General features: G+C 37.8%; 1 protein-coding gene across 1 annotated transcript in view; it reads right to left on the minus strand.

Moving 5' to 3' along the window:
• Nucleotides 1-8,891, minus strand: part of ASB4 (ankyrin repeat and SOCS box containing 4) — a gene marked incomplete at both ends in the record, with an annotated part of 64,609 nt that extends 55,718 nt beyond the window's left edge. The window contains one exon of the mRNA XM_079711826.1: nt 8,705-8,891. Coding sequence (XP_079567952.1) covers nt 8,705-8,891 — 187 coding nt within the window. The remainder of the gene's footprint in view (nt 1-8,704) is intronic.
• Between the last annotated feature and the right edge of the window lie 9,949 nt (nt 8,892-18,840).

Consider the following 18,840-nt stretch of genomic DNA (forward strand, 5'->3'; position numbering starts at 1 on the left):
GTGTGGGATATGGGATCTTCGTTCCCCAACCAGGGATCGAACACACGTCCCCTGCATTGGAAGTGCGGAGTCTTAACCACTGAACCACCGGGGAAGTCCCAGCAGATTATGATTTAATGGTAATTTATTTGAGGAAAAACCTAAGTATTTGAGTTGACAATAATCTAGAAATGAGCCAACAGTAAGATGAAGCTGCCCAAATGCTGATACAATCTTTAGCTACATTAATAGGGTATAGCACCCAGAACAAGAGAAATAAAAGTTGTATTCTTCACTGATTAGATGAGGTCAGAAAAATCTAAAATATTGTGAATACTTCTGGGCAACAAAAATGAGCATCTGGAGGGCACTCAGAGGATGATGACCACGTTAAAGGTGGGCCTGGTGATCAGGTATTAAAAGTCTCTCATTTAAGTGAAAAGAACTACCTACGCACCACTCCTGGGTATTTATCCTACAAGTACATTCACTCATGTGTGAAATGCCATATAAGGGCCACTGTATTACACAACTCCCAGGAACACTATTTGCACTGAACTCTTTATGAAGAGTATGAAGTTCCCGGGAGTTATAAATCCTGGTAACCTGGCCCAGGACAACAACATGCACTACACTACAGCATTGTTCTTAATGGTTAGTGATTGGAAACAACCTCAATCTTCATCAATAGGAGACTATTTAAATAAAGTATGTACATCCGTACAGTGGAACACTATACAGCCATTACAAAAAAGGGGGCAGTTCTGTGTATACTGGTATGGAAAAAAATCTCAAGATATATTATTGAGTGAGAGAAGCAGGGAGGTGAAGAGTGTGCATAAAGGCTAACATGTAAGAAAATATTTATAAACACCTAACACAAGAAACTGGTTGCACTGGTGGGGACTGGGGGACAAGAACATAGATCTACTTACCCTTCAATGCTCCCCTTGAGCTTTTAAATTTAGTACCCTGTGCATGTATTACTATTTATAAAAATAAATAAAATTAAAATAAACTGTTGTGCTCCTGGCCAGGGGGAAAATAATTTAGTTTTACAAAGGCCATTTAGGGCTTCCCTGGTGTGCAGTGGTTGAGAATCTGTCTGCCAGTGCAGGGGACACGGGTTCAAGCCCTGGTCCAGGAAGATGCCACATGCTGTGGAGCAACTAAGCCTGTGCGCCACAACTACTGAACCTGCATTCTAGAGCCTACAAGCCGCAACTACTGAAGCCCGCGCGTCTAGAGCCTGTGCTCCGCAACAAGAGAAGCTACTGCAATGAGAAACCCGTGCACTGCCAACGAAGAGTAGCCCCCGCTCACCGCAACTAGAGAAAGCCCATGCACAGCAACGAAGACCCAATGCAGCCAAAAATAAATTTATATTTTTTTAAAAAGAGGTTATTTATAGGGTTATGCACAATGCTGATTAATCCTGAGGGAATGAATGCTCCCAACCAGAAGTTTGTTTTTCTATGGCTCACCCTCCAACCTAGACAGACAGACAGACAGACAGACACACACACACACACACACACACTCACACACACTTTAATCTCTTTTCATCTCACTCAGAATTCTAGGGCCATTTTGCTTTCTCGTCCTCCCAACTCTCCCCTTATCCAAAGTTGTTCTTTAAAAAGAAATCCAAAGTTAATTTACACTAAGGTCTAATAGACTGAGGATTATTTAAAGTGTGACCCTCTTAGGATTATCTGAATTTATGTAGGAATCTGTATTCATACAATAGAATTAAGTTCTAAGATACTAATTCCAGACTTCAGACACTGAAAAGGGAAGGTATTTGGTGATATGGATTTTCCCTGGTAGAGACAAATAGTTTCACAGACAGTCTGGACTGGGGAGGATCAACCCTGTGCCTGTGTGTGTGTGTGTGAGTGTGTGTGTAAATAGATATGCACAAACAATACATTTGTATATATCCATATATACATTTCCATTTAGCTGTGCACATTGAATCTGTGTTCCAAGCATAGTTTTTAAGCTATATGGTATGCAACCTGCTTTTGATAAGGAATGAATCACTTAACACCAATACTTAGTCATCTTAATACTCAAATTTCCTCTACAAGCAATTTGCAAAGACAGCCTCTTCTAACTCTCTTGCAAAGAAGCTGGTTCCAGATCTGAAAACTGGAGTGTGTTTTGCTTGCCAATTAACGGCAAAGATTAGGCAGCTCTATGCAGCAACTGATTGGAAACTCAAGTCTGCTTCTGCAGTGGTAAGAAAAATGATTTCAGAAAGGAAGCAGCAGAGAGCTGATTAAGAAAACACCATTTTGATGTAAAATCAAAGAAACACAGAATGTTAGCGCTGGAGGGAAGATTATCCAGTCCAAGCCTTTCATTTTCCAGATGAGAAAACTGCCACTTTTTCAGCCTGTTAGAGCCATAAGTCGTCTGCCTCAGTCCAAGCTAATGGACTCAGAGTATCTGCAATGCAGGGTTTCCATCTGTCTCTGTCTTTGTGGAAGTAGAATAGGTTTAGCGCCAAGCCTGCTTCACAAATCATAAGGAAAGAAAGAAGATCCCGAATTCATCTATGTGTCACATCTCTGATATGGAGATACATTTGCTGGTTGATTTTTTTTTCTTCCTCCTAAATTCCCAGTAGCACTTAGAGAATCTATCCTGCCTGTTTATTACATGAATCGGTTATCCTTGACCTCTCATTCAGTTTCATCTCCATGTCCTATAATCACAATCATTAACCAGCAAATTGGGCTCAGAGATGGCCAGGTGTTGGAATTCAGCCAACCTCATAAATGGAATTGTGCCTACAACTCACCTCTCCTAGAAAGGAATGTGGGTGGTAGGAACGTAGATGGGTGGGTGGCAGCAAGACCCCTTAGCTGGTGCCCCTAGGAAGCTGAGTGGAGAGATAGGAAGAGAATAGATAGTCGATACAGATCAGGGTCTGTCGCAATGTATCTTGAAGCTGCATTGCAGAACTTTGGTGGGGGGTAGTGGGGAGGAGTTTCTGGATAATTCAAGCCCTTGCAAAGCAGGAAAGCCCACTGCAGAGACAGAAGCAGTCCACAGCAAACAGGCCACACACATACAGTCACCACCTTTAAATGACGATACGGCCACAGGTCACTGTGTACCAAGTGTGGAAACAAGCAGGAGTGTCCTTTCCACCACACCTACCCTCACTGAGAACCAAACCTGAGGTAATGCCATTGCCAAAAAACCACAGTGATGCAGCAGCCATTAACACACTTGTGTTGATGCTGGTATGTCAAGAGATCAAAATTTGTCCTGCAAAATGTAACCCCCAATGATCACAGCATGACAGAAATACAGTTAACTAATCAGGCAGATTCATTTTGTACACTCTCCCTTCTTTCCACAGCAATATTGTCCCAGGGCTTCAGAACTCAAAATGTGATTTATTCTTCGCATTTGTCTTTCAAAGGGCCCCCCTCTGCTCACTTCTGCAGAGTCCAGGATGCCCTTTGACTGTGTGCTCAGACTGCACAAAGGACTGTGGGGAGGGAGTAAAACCCCAGAACAAAGCCCTTGATGGGGCCAGAGGTGAGGAAGGCACTGCTTCCCCTAATGTAAACTACTTGGTTCTCACCCCGGGTCTGCAGTTTGTGGGCAGTGATGCCTTCTGCTTGAGCTCTGCTTGAGCAATGAGCTTAACTGAGAAGAAAATACAGATTCTTTCTCCTAGGAAAAAATCCCAGAGAGAACTCTCAAATATAGGCCACACCCATGTGGATTTATAGCATCTACCATTACTTTTTACCTTCCCCAGACCATGACACTTAATCTGTTTATATAATTTCTCCTTCAAAACACTGAAGATTATCAGCATGCAGGAGATCTAGAGGGGGTCTTGACAAAGCCTCCACTTTACAAATGAGGATAAATATCTTGTAGAGATTAAGTAGCAGGAAGTGCCCATGTTTGTATACCTAGTCTCCCCCAAATCTCTAAATAGCCATCAATGATCTGAAAGCTACATGCAGTCCACCTCCAAACCAATATCAATTCTCCACAAAGTTCTAAAGGAATTTAGGAGTTATGCCCCTACAAAAATACACAGACCAACCGTGTGTGTGTGTGTGTGTGTGTGTGTGTGTGTGTGTGTGTGTTTAATTTAAATCTGAATCCAGAGATATGCCTGAGTCACTGAGTAGAAAACCCCCGGCTCAGGAAATATAGTAAGGAGCGAAGTGTTTGGGCCACCTTTTGGAAGAAGGGTTGACTCTGCTCCAGTGTTTGGGGGGATATACACATCTCTGATAAATCTTCAGCTAAGCTCGGCTCTGCCACAGTTATCAGCTGTAATGTTATCTGAGTCCAAAGAACGCCACACACAAGAAGCCTCTGTTATTACAGCCAAAGGTTACACACACTGCTCGTGGCTGGATAAGCAGACATTTGCTCTGCTGTGTCCACGTATTTACACAGTTCTGAAGGATTACATGCTGGAGCACAATTCTTGCCTATTTTTTAATAGCTAATATTTTCAGGATAAATCTCAGAGTTTCCCCAGGAGAGAGGGAAAAAAAAAAAAAAAGCTTGAAATGTAAAATTTTAAAGAAAAAAATTTGAACTAGGAAAGGAAAAGAACCCTGGGATGGCAATAGGAAAGTAGGAGAGTGAATTTCTGGCAAAGAGGAAAATTAGGTGATAACAAGATGACTCATTAAGAGAGTGAAAATAAGAGCTTTCAAGATATTTGGAAGGCAGTTGCTACTTAGTAAAGTAGATAGAGTACCTGCCAGAAAGTTTTCCAGTGAAATCATTCATTGGTTATTTTAATTAAAAATATGACTATCAACCCAAAGAACCTGTGGCTGTGGGCCATAAACGAAGTACTTAAAGTGCATTACGCTGATTAATAAAAGGACTCTGATTAACCTTGCTGACTAGGGAATTCCATACAAAGAGATAAGTATGATATTCTGCCTGTAACATTAATGAGCAAGTATGATATTCTGCCTGTAACTTTAATGAGCCAAGGGTCATGCATCTGAAGGAGAATCAAATGTGTGGTTGAAAAACCTTTGGAAACAGCTTTATGGATATTCACGTTTCCCGTATGGAGATCGCCTAGTGAGAACCAATATGAATAACTTTGCGTTTTCTTAGAGACCCACTTTCACTATAAATACTGTGTGCTTGGCTCATAACAAACTTTATATCATTGACATCCCTTGACTATTCAACTGCTAATTGCATTTGGCAGTTAAAAGTTGTTCGTGTATTTAACTTTTCTTCACTTCATTCCCATTTTAAAGTGGTCAGCTGGTAGATGTAATTTTGCTTACTTGTTTTTACTTTTCAGACCCATGTATCTGCTATTCTCTAGGAGATAATGCAAATGCCAACCAGAATGCTTCTTTTTTTTTTTAAAGAGTGGCTTTCTTTTTTAAAATTTTTATTTTATTATTATTTGGATGCGTCGGGTCTTAGTTGCAGCACGTGGGGGCTTGTCTCTAGTTGTGGCTCGAGGGCTCTATAGTGCGCGGGTTTCGTTCCCCACGGCATGTGGGATCTTAGTTCCCCCACCAGGGACCAAACCTGCGTCCCCTGCATTGGAAGGTGGATTCTTAACCACTGGACCACCAGGGAAGTCCCAACCAGAATGTTTTTAATGTTTGCTTTACAAAGTGTGAGAGAAATATTTTTAATTGATAAAACATAATTTTATCTGAAGATTTGATTATGAAGTTTAAAATAACTTGAAAAAATAGAATGAGATGTCTCAAACTTTAAGAATCATTATTAGGTGCTGGGGCTAGGCAGGGCTTGCCATCTGAACCTGGATGCTGGCTTCTAAATCTGTTCTATGTCTCACAGGTGAGAGAAGTTACTCAATGAGATGGGGAAGCAGAAGTGAATTTCCAGACACTTTGTTTTACCTTCCTCACAAAGTCCATATTTTATATTTGCTTAGGAGGTCAACTTTTGATTATTAGTGTACCATTTAGATTGTGGATTGGGGGTTGCAATGTTTAGATTCCAAGTTGATTTCTTCACCAACAGACTTTTGAGTTGCCTTTACAAAAAGTATAAACTTGCATTCATACTGGCTTAAACATACCATAATTAGGGGAGAAAATGTGGTCACTTTAAAAAATCCTATGTCCTAAAAGAAACAAAAATTATTTGGGATTAAACGTACCACTGTTGATTTTCCACAGGACAATCAAATGTTGAATACAGATTACATTACTAACTACACAAGCAAATTTAAAGGTAGCATAGTATGTTCTAGATTTTACACATTGTCTTGCTTAGTAAGCCCAAAATTACTAAAATCTGAAGATTCCCACACTTTAAAAGTAAATAGGTAATGTTCTATTTCTTTTTCTGGATGCTGGTTGCATATGTTTGTTTATTTTGTGAAAATTAATCAAGCTTCACACTTATGATTTGTGAACTTTTCTGTTGTAGAGATTTTTAAAAGTGCTTAAAAAAATCAAAAACTAATGCATAGCAATTCAACAGCATTCAACATCCAAAAAGTCTGCTGTGATTTAATAAAGTCTCACAAAGTTTAATCTAGTCACATACCCTTCAAGACCACAAAGCGTCTCATTCCTTAGAATTATTCAGAAAGGAAGTAACTAATTCTAACTAACAAACAAATGACCAGTGTAGCCTGCTCAGCTCTACACTAGTCCCTGGGAATTCCTCTGTGACTTAGAAACTGATATAACCACTTAGGTCTACTTTGCTTGGCTAGCAACTAGGATTCTATGCATCACTTCCATTCCTGACTAAAATAAAAAGTTTGATAATTAGGCTGGAAGCCATGTGAAAATATCTGAAGAAACTGAAGAAAATGAGGCTTCAATCTGGGATTAAGATTGAAGAGACAGATTCTTATACCCATATTCATATTAAACAGAGAGTAAGTGTATTTTTTTCTATATGCACATGTGTACGTGCACACACACACACACACACACACACAGATTTCCTGCATAAACCCTGAAGATATGGCCACAAATCCTAACATTTCTTGCATTCATCCACCTAGCATGCATAAGAATGTTACTGTTCTCTTTTTTTTCCCCCAGATCCAGAGAGTGTAATTTGCTTTCTCCCTAATTGAAAGTCCCATCCCACAGTCCTATGAAAACACCCATTTGCATGAATGAAAATTTAGCTCTATGAAGACCATAGGGAGTTGGCTCATATTGACAGAAAGATTTTAAAATGCATTTTTTTCTCATTCAGGGATGATAACACCATTGGAAGCAAGAGAAACAGCACCCTTCTTCTCCAGAAACTGCCACTAAAACTTCCTTTCTCACAACCTCTGAACCTTCGCATGATCTACGCAATTTGGCATGCTCAGATGAGAAAAGGCAGTCTTCACAACTCAGGGTCAAATAAATTACCTGCTGACTTGGACACAAGTATTTTAAGCTAGGCACGAATATAAGTTTTAAAAAATACCTTAAAAATGTATTAAGCATTCAGGCAGTCTTTCACTGAACAAATCCATAAGATGAAAGTAATCTGATCATATAGTATACATTCTTTCTTCTTAACAGAATCTCCACCAACCACTTTTTAAAAAGCAGACCTCTTCTTTATTTCCCAATCAAGATAGCAATGCCAATTTATAATAAAACCCTGAAGTAAAAATCATAAACACAGTAACTGGCCTCAACTATTCCATCCTTCCTTCAGAACTGATAGTAAATTAATGTAGAAATATATACCATTAGTATTCATTTCTGAAAATTGATGGTGCTGATGATTTATATACAAATGGAAAGTATTTTAAACATAAAAAAATGATCTCTCTTTCTCAATGCTGTACACAAGACCTTATCACCTATTTTGTTTAAACAGAAGTGATGTTGAACGTGGTGTTTGTTTGCAGTCCGCTTACCAGATGGCCTCGCTACTCAAATTTCCCATTAACTAGCTGATTTGGGAAATCAGAATCTGCTCACTTCTAATTTATTTCTGACTTATTAAGCATGGGTTCCAGAAAATCCCGTGATAAAAAAAAAAAATTCAGTTCTAATTTTTGCTATCCTTAGTCCTTCATAAGGCAGATACTCTGTGTTAGGTAGATCTACAATTTTGATCTATCACTGTAGTCACGGGAAAAAGTTAACTTTTTGGCTTTTCTGGTTTCAGCTTTTCTGCCTGAACTGAAAACTCATTAAAATGACAAGGATCATAAAGGTGTATCACGGTACAGCCTTACCCATTTATTAACCCTTCAAATAGGGGCAAAAAATCCTCTTCTCCCTCCAGGTGGATGTAGAGATGATATATCTTTAAGTAGCCCTGTTAACAGAGGGCTGGCAGCCTGTTCCCAAGCCAGTCATACTGTCTGGATTAGATCTCAGCAATCTGTTTAGCCATAATCTAGAGATGGTTTCTTTATTCTATGTACTTATAAGAAGAAATAAAGTTAGAAATAGAAGAAAATTGCACTAATAAATATGATTATCCAGAATTTCAAATTCTAGGCACAGGGATACAGAAAGAAAAGAGAAGGAAAGTAAAGAGAAGAAAAAATATATTTATATATATATATACCAGCTCATGATTTTGTCTAGTTTAAAAAGAAAGAAATGATTACATTAGAAATATTTTAAAGTATATATTTAAAGAAATAATAAGAGCTACCAGTTTAGATTGGGTGACTAAGGCTGTGCATTAAAAAAACAAATCCATTTTCTATCGATTTTACAATTACACCTATAATTTTTACCTTGTTTATAAGATGCCAAAACCATATTCTCATCTTCAACTTCAAAAACTGTGTCCACATCTATTTGCCTTTGGATTAAAATGGCCTTCAATTTTCCGAAGTCATTTGACTTTAGAGCCTCAAGGAAATTTCTCTTAACTAACTTGGCAGCTGCAGATTTAGTGATAGGGGCAGCCGTGCTGTCCATCCTTCCTCTCCCTTTGGAAGCTGTGCTGTGGTTTATCAGGAGAGCGGCACCAAGCTAACAGGCACATGCTAGAGAGCCCACAAACTGTCAGCTAATTTTATCCCAAAGTTATGCTGATCCGTTCTATTTATATAGGGATCATTTCAAACTTCAAAATATCCTTCTTGGCTGTCACTGCACTCTCAGGTCTTTTAAACTGGTTCTATACTAACTAATTCATTGAATAACATAGTGTATCAATATGAAGGAAAACCCCCATAATACATTTCAGAGAATGAAATGTCACTATTATTTCTTATACAATCAAAGTAATAATGTAAGATTTAAAAGCTCTTAACTTTTATTTTTTTTCCCTCAGTAAAAACATCTGGTGCCCAACTGAAGATCCAATGTCTTGCTCTGATTAACCAATAGCCACAAATGAAAATTTGTTACAGTTGCTGATACATGTGCTTCTGAAAACCTATAAAATTCTGTAATAAGAGCGTGCAAAATCAAGCATGGTCATACACATTTGAAAACAAACAGAAGGTTATCAAGTGACTTAGACTTGAAAAATTTCAACATCATGAAAGAAAGCAGGGTAGGGTGATGGTGGTAGGGGACTATTTTAGGTAAAAAGAGACTAAAGAGACAAAACAGCTAAATGCAATGACTGAGTAAACTTTATTTAATCTTGTGTTTTAAAAAATCAGTTAGAAAAGACTATATTGGTACAGTTGTGGAAATATGAATATGGACTAGATATTACTTGATAATATAGAGTTATTGTTAATTTTTTAAGGTGTGGTAGAAGTATTGTGGTTATATAGAATAATATTCTTATTCTTAACGGGTAAACTGTCATGATGCCTAAAGCTTCTTTTCAAATAATTCAGAAATACAAAAATAAATGTGTATATATATATGTATACATATATACGTGTATAGATATGTGAGTGAGTGTGTGTGTGTGTGTAAATAGAGAGATAGAGAGAAAGCAAATGTGGCAAAAAATTAAAAGTTGGCAAATCTAATGAGGGATTTATGGATGACCATAAAATTATTTTTTCAGCTTTTCTGTAAGTTTGAAATTTTCCAAGAGAGAAAAATACTCAATTTTTCAATGTACAAATCATTACAAATTAAAAAAATTGTGATAGTAAATGTTAATTTGAACATAAAGAAATTACACTTTATATATTGTCTGTGGGAGTCAAAACTGGTGCAAACTTTCTGCAGAATAATTAGCAACATGAATTTTAAAAAACTAAAAATGATAATAGTATTCAATTCTTAGAATTTACATAAGCATATAGACATGGATGCAAATTGTAACATAGTATTTTAACTTATTTCATTGATGTGTAACACAAATACAAGAAAGTAGAAAGTGACAAGTCATAAGTATACGGCTTGTCCAATTTTTACAAAGTGAACACACCCCTGTAATGAACCCCCAGGTCGAACCACAGAGTAGTTCAGATACACTTGAAACCCCCTTTATGTCACTTTCCAATCCAAACACTCACCTGACCCCCAATGACAACGATTATCTTGACTTCTAATATGGAAGATTAACTTTTTTTAATGTTTAAGATTTTTGTTAATATTCTTAATTTTAAATCTTCAAGAAGATAAATTTTCAAGCTTAACATAGTGTAAAGTATTTGTCCTGAAATAATGGATGGATAAATGAATAAAAATGTATATATAGATGATTATATTGTTAACAATAGTAAAACACATGGAAGCAATCTAAGTGACAATAAAAAATTTGATAAACAAATTATGTCATATCCATGTAATGAAACACCCTTCAGTCATTATGACTAGGTAGATATATACTGATTTTAAAATATCTATGAGAAAGTAATTTATAAAATAGTATATGTAGTATAAATATTCTTTAAAAATACCTATACTTATATAATGTACAAATATATATGTATATATTTACATAATTTGTATCTATCTATATAATGTATAAATATGTGTACTAAATGCACACATAGGAAGAAAAATCTGTATGCATGCATCAATTCCCAAATATCATCAGCTTTTATCTCCTAGTGCTAAGATTACATCTGATTTCTTCTTTATCTCTTTCTTATTTTCTGAAGTCATCTACAATGAGCACAACTTACATTTGTGATAAAAATGTATTTCTGCACTGAACGTATTAATAACGATAACTTGGTAATGCAGCATAAGCACAGAACTGTAGATTCCATAAAGTAAGGAACTAAATCATTCTTCTGCCCTCAGTGCCCAGTATGAATGGATAAATGAATAATGAATGAATAAAGAATTATTCATTGATTATTTACAACGTCCTTAGCACTATGCTTGGTTGAGAATAAGATACTGTTCCTTTTATGTCCACATGCGTGACTCAAGTATAGCAACTATTGATTGATATGTTTTGGCCCTTTTTGACAAACCTAAGAGAAAGAAAGCATTCCCGGTAGAGGAAACAGACATAGAGGAGTTTTACTTTATTGAAGGATAATTAGTCCTGGAAAAGATAACCAAAATTCACACTACCTAAAATTAAGACTGAATTTCACAGTTGGGGGGTGGGGGTGGGGTTCTCTTAATTCATCTTGAAAAAGAAAAGCAAAAATTATAGGGAACATATTTTCATCTAATATTTAACTTGTAGGTTGACAGTTACTTGTATAATTCATAGAACCACAAAATACAATGTTTACTATTTTTGGAGAAAGATATTTAATTCTTCTGATTAAATTTCATAATAACATGAAGCAATATACTTTACCTTTTGAATGGTTTTTGTCAAACTAATATATAAAAAGAATCATATTTACCAACGTACTCAAGAGCTTCAACAGATTTGCCAAGGGCCTTTCTTCATCCTTTGATATTCCAATGACATACAAACTCAATGGCTGGAGTTCCCTCTAAAACACCAATCAAATCCTCATGCTCTCAAACTTTTCTTATTCAATTATTAACAGAAATAACACTGACAAATTGCCATTAGTAAATGGTTTTGTATGTGATTTGGGCAGTTCTCCAACGTTTTCATCAACCTCATGAAATCTTCGCTGATTTACAAAATTTGCAATTTCACTTTGTGATGGACATCAGGAAACCCAAGTGAGATATAGACCCAACAGTCAAGGGTATGTTCTCATATTTGAGTTTACCACCTTGTGACCTGAGGGACTAAGATAATGGGTGATCAGTTAATAGGCTCCATAATTCTTAACAGTAATAAAGTTTTTAATCTAACCTTACCATTCCAAATTTTACATTTTCTGCTTTCAAGGATAAACAATAAGTTGAGAGGGAGGGAGGCAAATACCAATGAATATTGAAAAGAAAATATCAGATAATACATAATTAAATCTCACATTGTGGTTCACAAAGCAATTCATTCCATTATTGGAAAGTAAAAGTCAGAGCTTCTTTGTTGTATTGAGTCAAAATCTGCCTATTCATAATTTCTTCCCATTAAGTCTAATTATGAACATGCAATTATACATTTACAATTATACTCTTTCTAACATTTGGAAATAGCATTCTCTCTCATTAATCACTTTTTTCCTCAGGTAGTGTCAACTGTTCCTTTTTGGGGTGATTTTCAGAATTCTCTTGTCCTGCCTGTTCTCTTCCAGATCCTCTTTAGTTGATTGATAAATGCCCCTCTTAAATTTTGGTGCCTAACATGGAACATAATATTCCTAGAGGGAGGTGAAAACAAAGGATTCTGATGGATGACACCAGGGACACTCTGTTTTTGTTGAAATTGTATTGAGATTCTTAGAGGGCACTTTGCAAGCTTGCCTCGTGTTACAGTTGTAATTCCTTCAATAAATACATACTCAGACCTTCAATATGCCAGACACTTATTCAGAGCACTGCAGTGGACAACAACAAAAAAAATCCCTGCCCATGTGGAATTAAGCTAATGGATTTAAGTAGTAATGAAGTCCCTGATCTTTCCAATCTCCTGTACACTAGAAACTGTCACAAAGTTGTAATTCACTGAATTTCATACAGAAATAATATAGTTTGTTTATATGCAATTAATTGATCTGGTCCCCCTTATGGGTTTTCTACATAACTTAGTGGCAAAGGGAAGGACAACTTAATTTGAGTCCAACTGGATATGCTTAGTCTGATCCAAATATTTAGCAGTCTCTTTAGGTAAATCCTCAGTCTCTTTGGATAAAAGTCTCTATCTTTGAGAATTTTGAATTTCCCTGTAATATGGTCATTTCTAATATGGCTTTCCCTCTGAAAATATGGGATATGTGTAGGAGCAATAATAATTCAAAATACTAATACTTAGCATCCAGAATCAATTAGAAGAGAATTTAGCCATAAATAACCAGTAATGACTAGACCAGTGTACACCAGGTGAAGATCAGTCAGGGGTAGGAATTCAGCTTATATGACCTCATGAGAGGAGAGGCAGTCCTAAGATGAACTCATTGTCCTCTAGACCCTCCCTGATCTTCATAGCAGAGTGGCTCCTCTAAATTGGTCTTGTCTGGGTATATTCAGGTTTCTGGAGTCCACCACTGGAGAATGTGATCCTAGTCATTTGCCTCCAATCTTGAGGTCCTCAAATACCACAGCCTCTGGCTATGTTAGTCCAATATATGCTCTGAAACTCTGTGTCCTCTCTCCAGGCACACTGCCACTCTCTCACACTTCATACAGAGACCATGAAGAACCAGCAGCTTTCTATAGCCACCTTCTTGCCATCTTTTTGGGGCCAAAATGGACATGGACCTAAGCTGAGGGTTGGGGTTGGGGTTGGGGTTCTCCAGGGGGTCTACATTCTCCCTGATGCTGAGCCACTGCTCTCAGCATCTTCAGACCTCCTCAGGCATATCTTGTTACCAAGTCCCCTCTGCTCTCAATGGCTCCACCAACCTTCAACTCTGAAACAAGTGTGTGACTAGGGATGAGAACGTGGCATCTAACCCCTCAATCAACCTGTATCTCTTCTCATAATCCCTCAAGACTTCCAGGCTTCCTGACTAAAAGGGTCCAGTTTTAGACTTCTTATTTCCTCTTTAACTTTTTCTTTGTCTCCCTAGGTCAGCAAGCTTGTTGACCTCCCTCCATAGGTGGAAGAGCTGTCATCCCCATTGTGGAAGAAACTTTGGATCCTGAATCCTTTGAGCATGGTTCTTGATATATTAAAGAAGGAGATACAATGATTTAGAAAACAATCCTCATTTTCTTAAAGCCTGATTTTCACAACTATTGCATTTCTAAAAGTCAGCGCTGAGATTTAAACCTTATCAAAGGCCAATGTATCCTAGGGTGTTCTCATACTTTCTTTCCTTGGGTTGATAAACATCAAGACTTGGCCCTGAAGGCTGAAGGCTACAAAGTACACAATTTAAGAATGAAAATTAAAAGCATTGATTTAATGTTTGGAAACAAATTTATAATTTTGACCTAAAGAAAGGACTTTAAATTTTCCCACAGAAGCTATTTCGGTCCCATCTCATAACTATAAAAATAAATAAATGTAAATTCTGCAGAATATTTTGAGAAAACAAAGCAAATTTCCATGAAGAAATGTAGAAAATTGAGAAAGTCATCTGGATTATTGTGCTAAAAAATCAATTATTGACCAATTTATCTGAGCGGCAGAGGAAAAAACGAAGAGATTATTATTTGCACTTAGAAAACAAATAGCAGCTTAATTAAAGTGCCCCCAAGGTCATTCTAATACATAGGAAGTAAAGTGACCAATGCTAATAAAACACATTTGAGAGCTTTCCACATTATCCAGACCACTGCTTCAAGCCACCATCTCTCTAGGCCTCAAGAGGCAAAATTACACAGAGACTATATTTCACTCTGTCTATTCAGGCGCATCAGAAATTCCTGTCTCCTCTGATCTTAAAAATAAAAATTCCCCACCCCGTAAGAAGAGTTTTTTATTAGCATTTCACAACATGCTCAGGACAGTGTCCTCTCCTCTTGGAGCAAAGTGAAGAACCTTCTAACAAGGTGATGATATTGTGCAAGGGGCCTGGAAGACCCTCTTGTACTCTCTGAGGACCTATAGGGGAGGCAGCAGGCACAGAAGCCCAGCTGCTTGTTTTCTTGATGTCTGTGTACATCATAATCTGACCACTTGGAGTATCTTCTCTGAAACACAAATAGCTCCTTGGTCCCTGAAGGCATTTAAACATGAATTTGATGCTACTAAGCCAGCAACTACCTATCAAAGGCAACCATAGAGAAGAAATCAGAAGCCAAGGCTTCTAAGATATACCTACAGAAACCAAAACTTCTGTGAAAACAGAACCCCTTGGGCCTCCCTGACTTTCCTAGGTAGATGAATTAGGATGTCCTTGCCATCAGCCCACAGAAATTGTTGATAAGGTGGTCTGATATCTTTTTCTTCTTAGCTGCTATATTTAAGTCTACCATGCAGCATCTTACTGATTACATGTCATCTTGTTTTGTTTGTTATTGTGTCATATATGTTAGTGTTAATGTTTTGTATAAAGACTGCTTTTGGTTATAGGTAACACCAACAACTGAAACTGACAAATAATAAAAAAGATTTATCGGTTTACAGAATGGATAATTCCAGTTAAAGTATGGGTTTCAGGAGAGCTCTGATCCAGGGATTTATAAAGTCATCAGGGCACTTTCAGGTTGCTGGTACTGTTAGTGGTATAATTACAATTGTCATCATTATTTCTAGTTTACAGATTAGGAAAACTAAGAACGCAAAGACTGTAAGTGAATTATACAAGGTTAAATGACAAATAAATGACAGATCCAAGATTCAAGCCTACTCCTTGAGACTCCAAACCAATGTTGCTATTGGAGCAAAGGCTTTTTATAGATTTTTGTGAGGCATTGTATTATGATCACTGAGTAACCTAGGAAAAAATCTGCTTAATTTACCTCTTCATTCAATAAACATTGATTAGGAACTTACTATGAGCCAGGCACTATATTAGTCATCTTTTGCTATATAACAAGTAACCCCAAAACGCATGACCTTAAAGCAATAATAATCACTTATTATCTCTCATGGTTTCTGTGGGTCAAGAATTCAGACAAGACACTATGGGAAAGGGATAGGCTTGTCTCTGCTACATGATATTGAGTCCTCTGCTGAAAGACTCAAAGGCTAGGTGTTAAAGGATCCTCTTTCAAAACGGTTTGGTCACTTAGCTAACAAGTTGGTGCAGGTAGTTTGGTTCCTGTCCATGTACTCCACGGGGCTGCTTCAATGTCCTCATGACATGGCAGCTGGCTTCCCCCAGAATGAAGAACCCGTGAGAGAAAGTTGGAAGCTGCAATGCCTTTTATTACCTGACTTAGGAAGTCATACACCACCACTTCCACCATATTTTTTTGGCCACACTGAGCTGCCCTGATTTGATGTGAGATGAAGATAAAAGAAAGGCATGGGGGACTTCCCTGGTGGCCTACTGGTTAGGATTCGGGCTTTCACTTCAGGGGCCCGGGTTATATCCCTGGTCAGGGAAGATCCCACAAGCCACACGGTGTGGCCAAAAAAAGGAAAAGAAAAAGAAAAAGAAAGGCATGAATACCAGGAAATGAGAGTCATTGGGGGTTCATCTTAGCCACTACTAGTGCTCTTCTTAAGCACTGTAAACACATGAAGAAAATTCCTACCTTTATGGAGCTTGTGTACTAGTGAAGGGATCACAGGGGAATCAGACAATTAAAAAAACAGTAAAAAACATAGTTTGTCAGGTGGTAATACATGGCATAGAGAATAATAAACTAGGGAAAGTCTAGGATCCCAGCCAGCCCATAAGTCACCCATGTACAGATCAGAAAAATGTATGTTCCTTTGGACCAATAAGTGAAAAAAAGCATCCTCCACTTCCGGGCTAGTCCTGGGAAGGTGTTATGGCCTTGGAAAGCACGGCAATTTCAAATATATGATCAGAGAAGTCCTCACTTTCCCTGAGCAAAAACTTGAAAGAAGTGTGAGAGCAAGGCATGCTGATATCTAGGGGAAGAGCTTTCTAGGTCATGGGAGCAGGAGATGCTAGTGCCCTGAGATAAGGAAAAGGAGGTGACCCTAAAAGGCCATCCTCATTCAGATACCTCTACCTCTTTTCAGGTATTTTTGAAGCTCAATAAAGTTTAACAGTGGAACTGATGTATGTCATTTATTTAATTTCTTATACTTCTTGAACCCAAGTCCAATTCTCTAAGTTAAGCCTAAAACAGCATTTTTGTATTTGCTGTGTGTCTGGTCTGGTAGTTAAGTTCTCAAAAATGGCTTATCATTGATGATAGTTTTATATTTTCCATAAATAAGCAGAAAAGTACATACTTTATTTTATTTGTGGATATTCAGTATTCAGTGGAGCAAACACAAAAATTTCTCAAACTATATTAGGGTTTCAATTCTCTGTTCTCCACGGTCCCTATATCACCCTTCATGTCGGGGCACGGCAGACGATTTATAACAGAGACCTCGCAAACTAGTACCATTACAGCTATACTTTTGTAACAATGCAGATCAAGTCTGTGTGCTAAGCATACTATTTCATAAGAACACTTTCCATGGTTGAAAGAATCAAACCAAACAATGTATATAAATGTGATTTGTACATTGTAAAGCATTCCAGAAGCATTACAGGATTACTGTTGCTGCCGTTCATATCAGTGAGAGCTAACAGAACATCACAACTCTCCTGAGAAAGAAAACTCTCCTGAGTAGCTCCTGGTGTTACTGTAAAAGAGCACTGGACTGGGAAACCTGGTTGTGTTCCCAGCTCTGGTGATAATTAGCTGTGTGTGTTTCAAATAATTCAAAATACCTCTCAGTGACTCAGTTTCCTCTAAATCAAAATGAGACTTACTAGACCCACTCCTCAGCCTTTAGTTTTTCTTTTTTTCTCTCATTGAATTCGGGGTCTCCTGGATATTGGCAAAGCTTGACAGTGTTTTACAAGGGCAGAAGTCCGTGCCCCATTCTCTGAATGGGCTGCCCATTGCCCTTGCCCGCAGAGAGGGTCAGTTTCTGTCTTCAACCAGTTGGGGGCGCTGGAAGAACTCTTAAAACCGTCTCAATTCTAAAGTTCTTGGTGGAATTACAAACTGGAAGCATGTGTTTAGCATAAAATCTGTTTTTAAAAATCCCACAAATGACTGAAATGATTGCTTTGTAAGCAACAGGGCTCAAAATCCTTCTCAAGCACATCTTCGCTTAGAACTCTATTTGTGGCCTGGCACCCTTCTCTTCGGAATGCTGAAGCCATTCTTTAGCCACTACTACACACTTGGAATTAATATCAGCGAACAAACCAGCTGTCTTCCATGTGAGAGTATTTAGACTGAATTTGTAGTGCATCACTTGGAGCTTTTCTAGAGCTTCTTGGTCGCTGGCACCATGTTACATTGTTCTCTTTCATTTGCTCCCTTAATGAGTGGTGGATGACAGAATGGCTGGATGGACACAAGCAATAACCAAGCTCTGGTCCACCTGAATTTTGACAGACTACATTTAATGTCATCGTTGACTGTGAAAGACAAGGTTTCTTGAGATAAAACATCCCTGCGCACACAGGGGGGCACTGATTCTGTGCTCCAGGTCTCCTAGCAACTGGCCTGCATTTACATGCCCTTCCAGCATGGTTCAAACGCCCAGCGCAGCTTGTATTTCCATCCCTCACCGTTACACCATCACAAAATCAACTCGAGGGAATCATTTACCACAATTTTGTCTCATCAGAACATACGCAGCATTTGCATCCGCTTTTTAATTTTGACAAATTTGCAAAGCAAGAGGGAAGAAAACTGCCCTTCCCTTTCAGGTGTTAAAGACATCAGACTGTTCTGAGTTGTCTTTTCTAACATTCTGGAACATCCGTTAAGACCTACAGCTCTCAGAAGCCAGTAAGCTGTTTACCAATTGCAAAGATTCCTCAACTTTATTTTATGTTTGTGGAGATACTAAGCTGTGAAT

Source organism: Hyperoodon ampullatus, assembly GCF_949752795.1.
Source record: "Hyperoodon ampullatus genome assembly, chromosome: 9".
Taxonomy (NCBI): Eukaryota; Metazoa; Chordata; class Mammalia; order Artiodactyla; family Ziphiidae; genus Hyperoodon; species Hyperoodon ampullatus.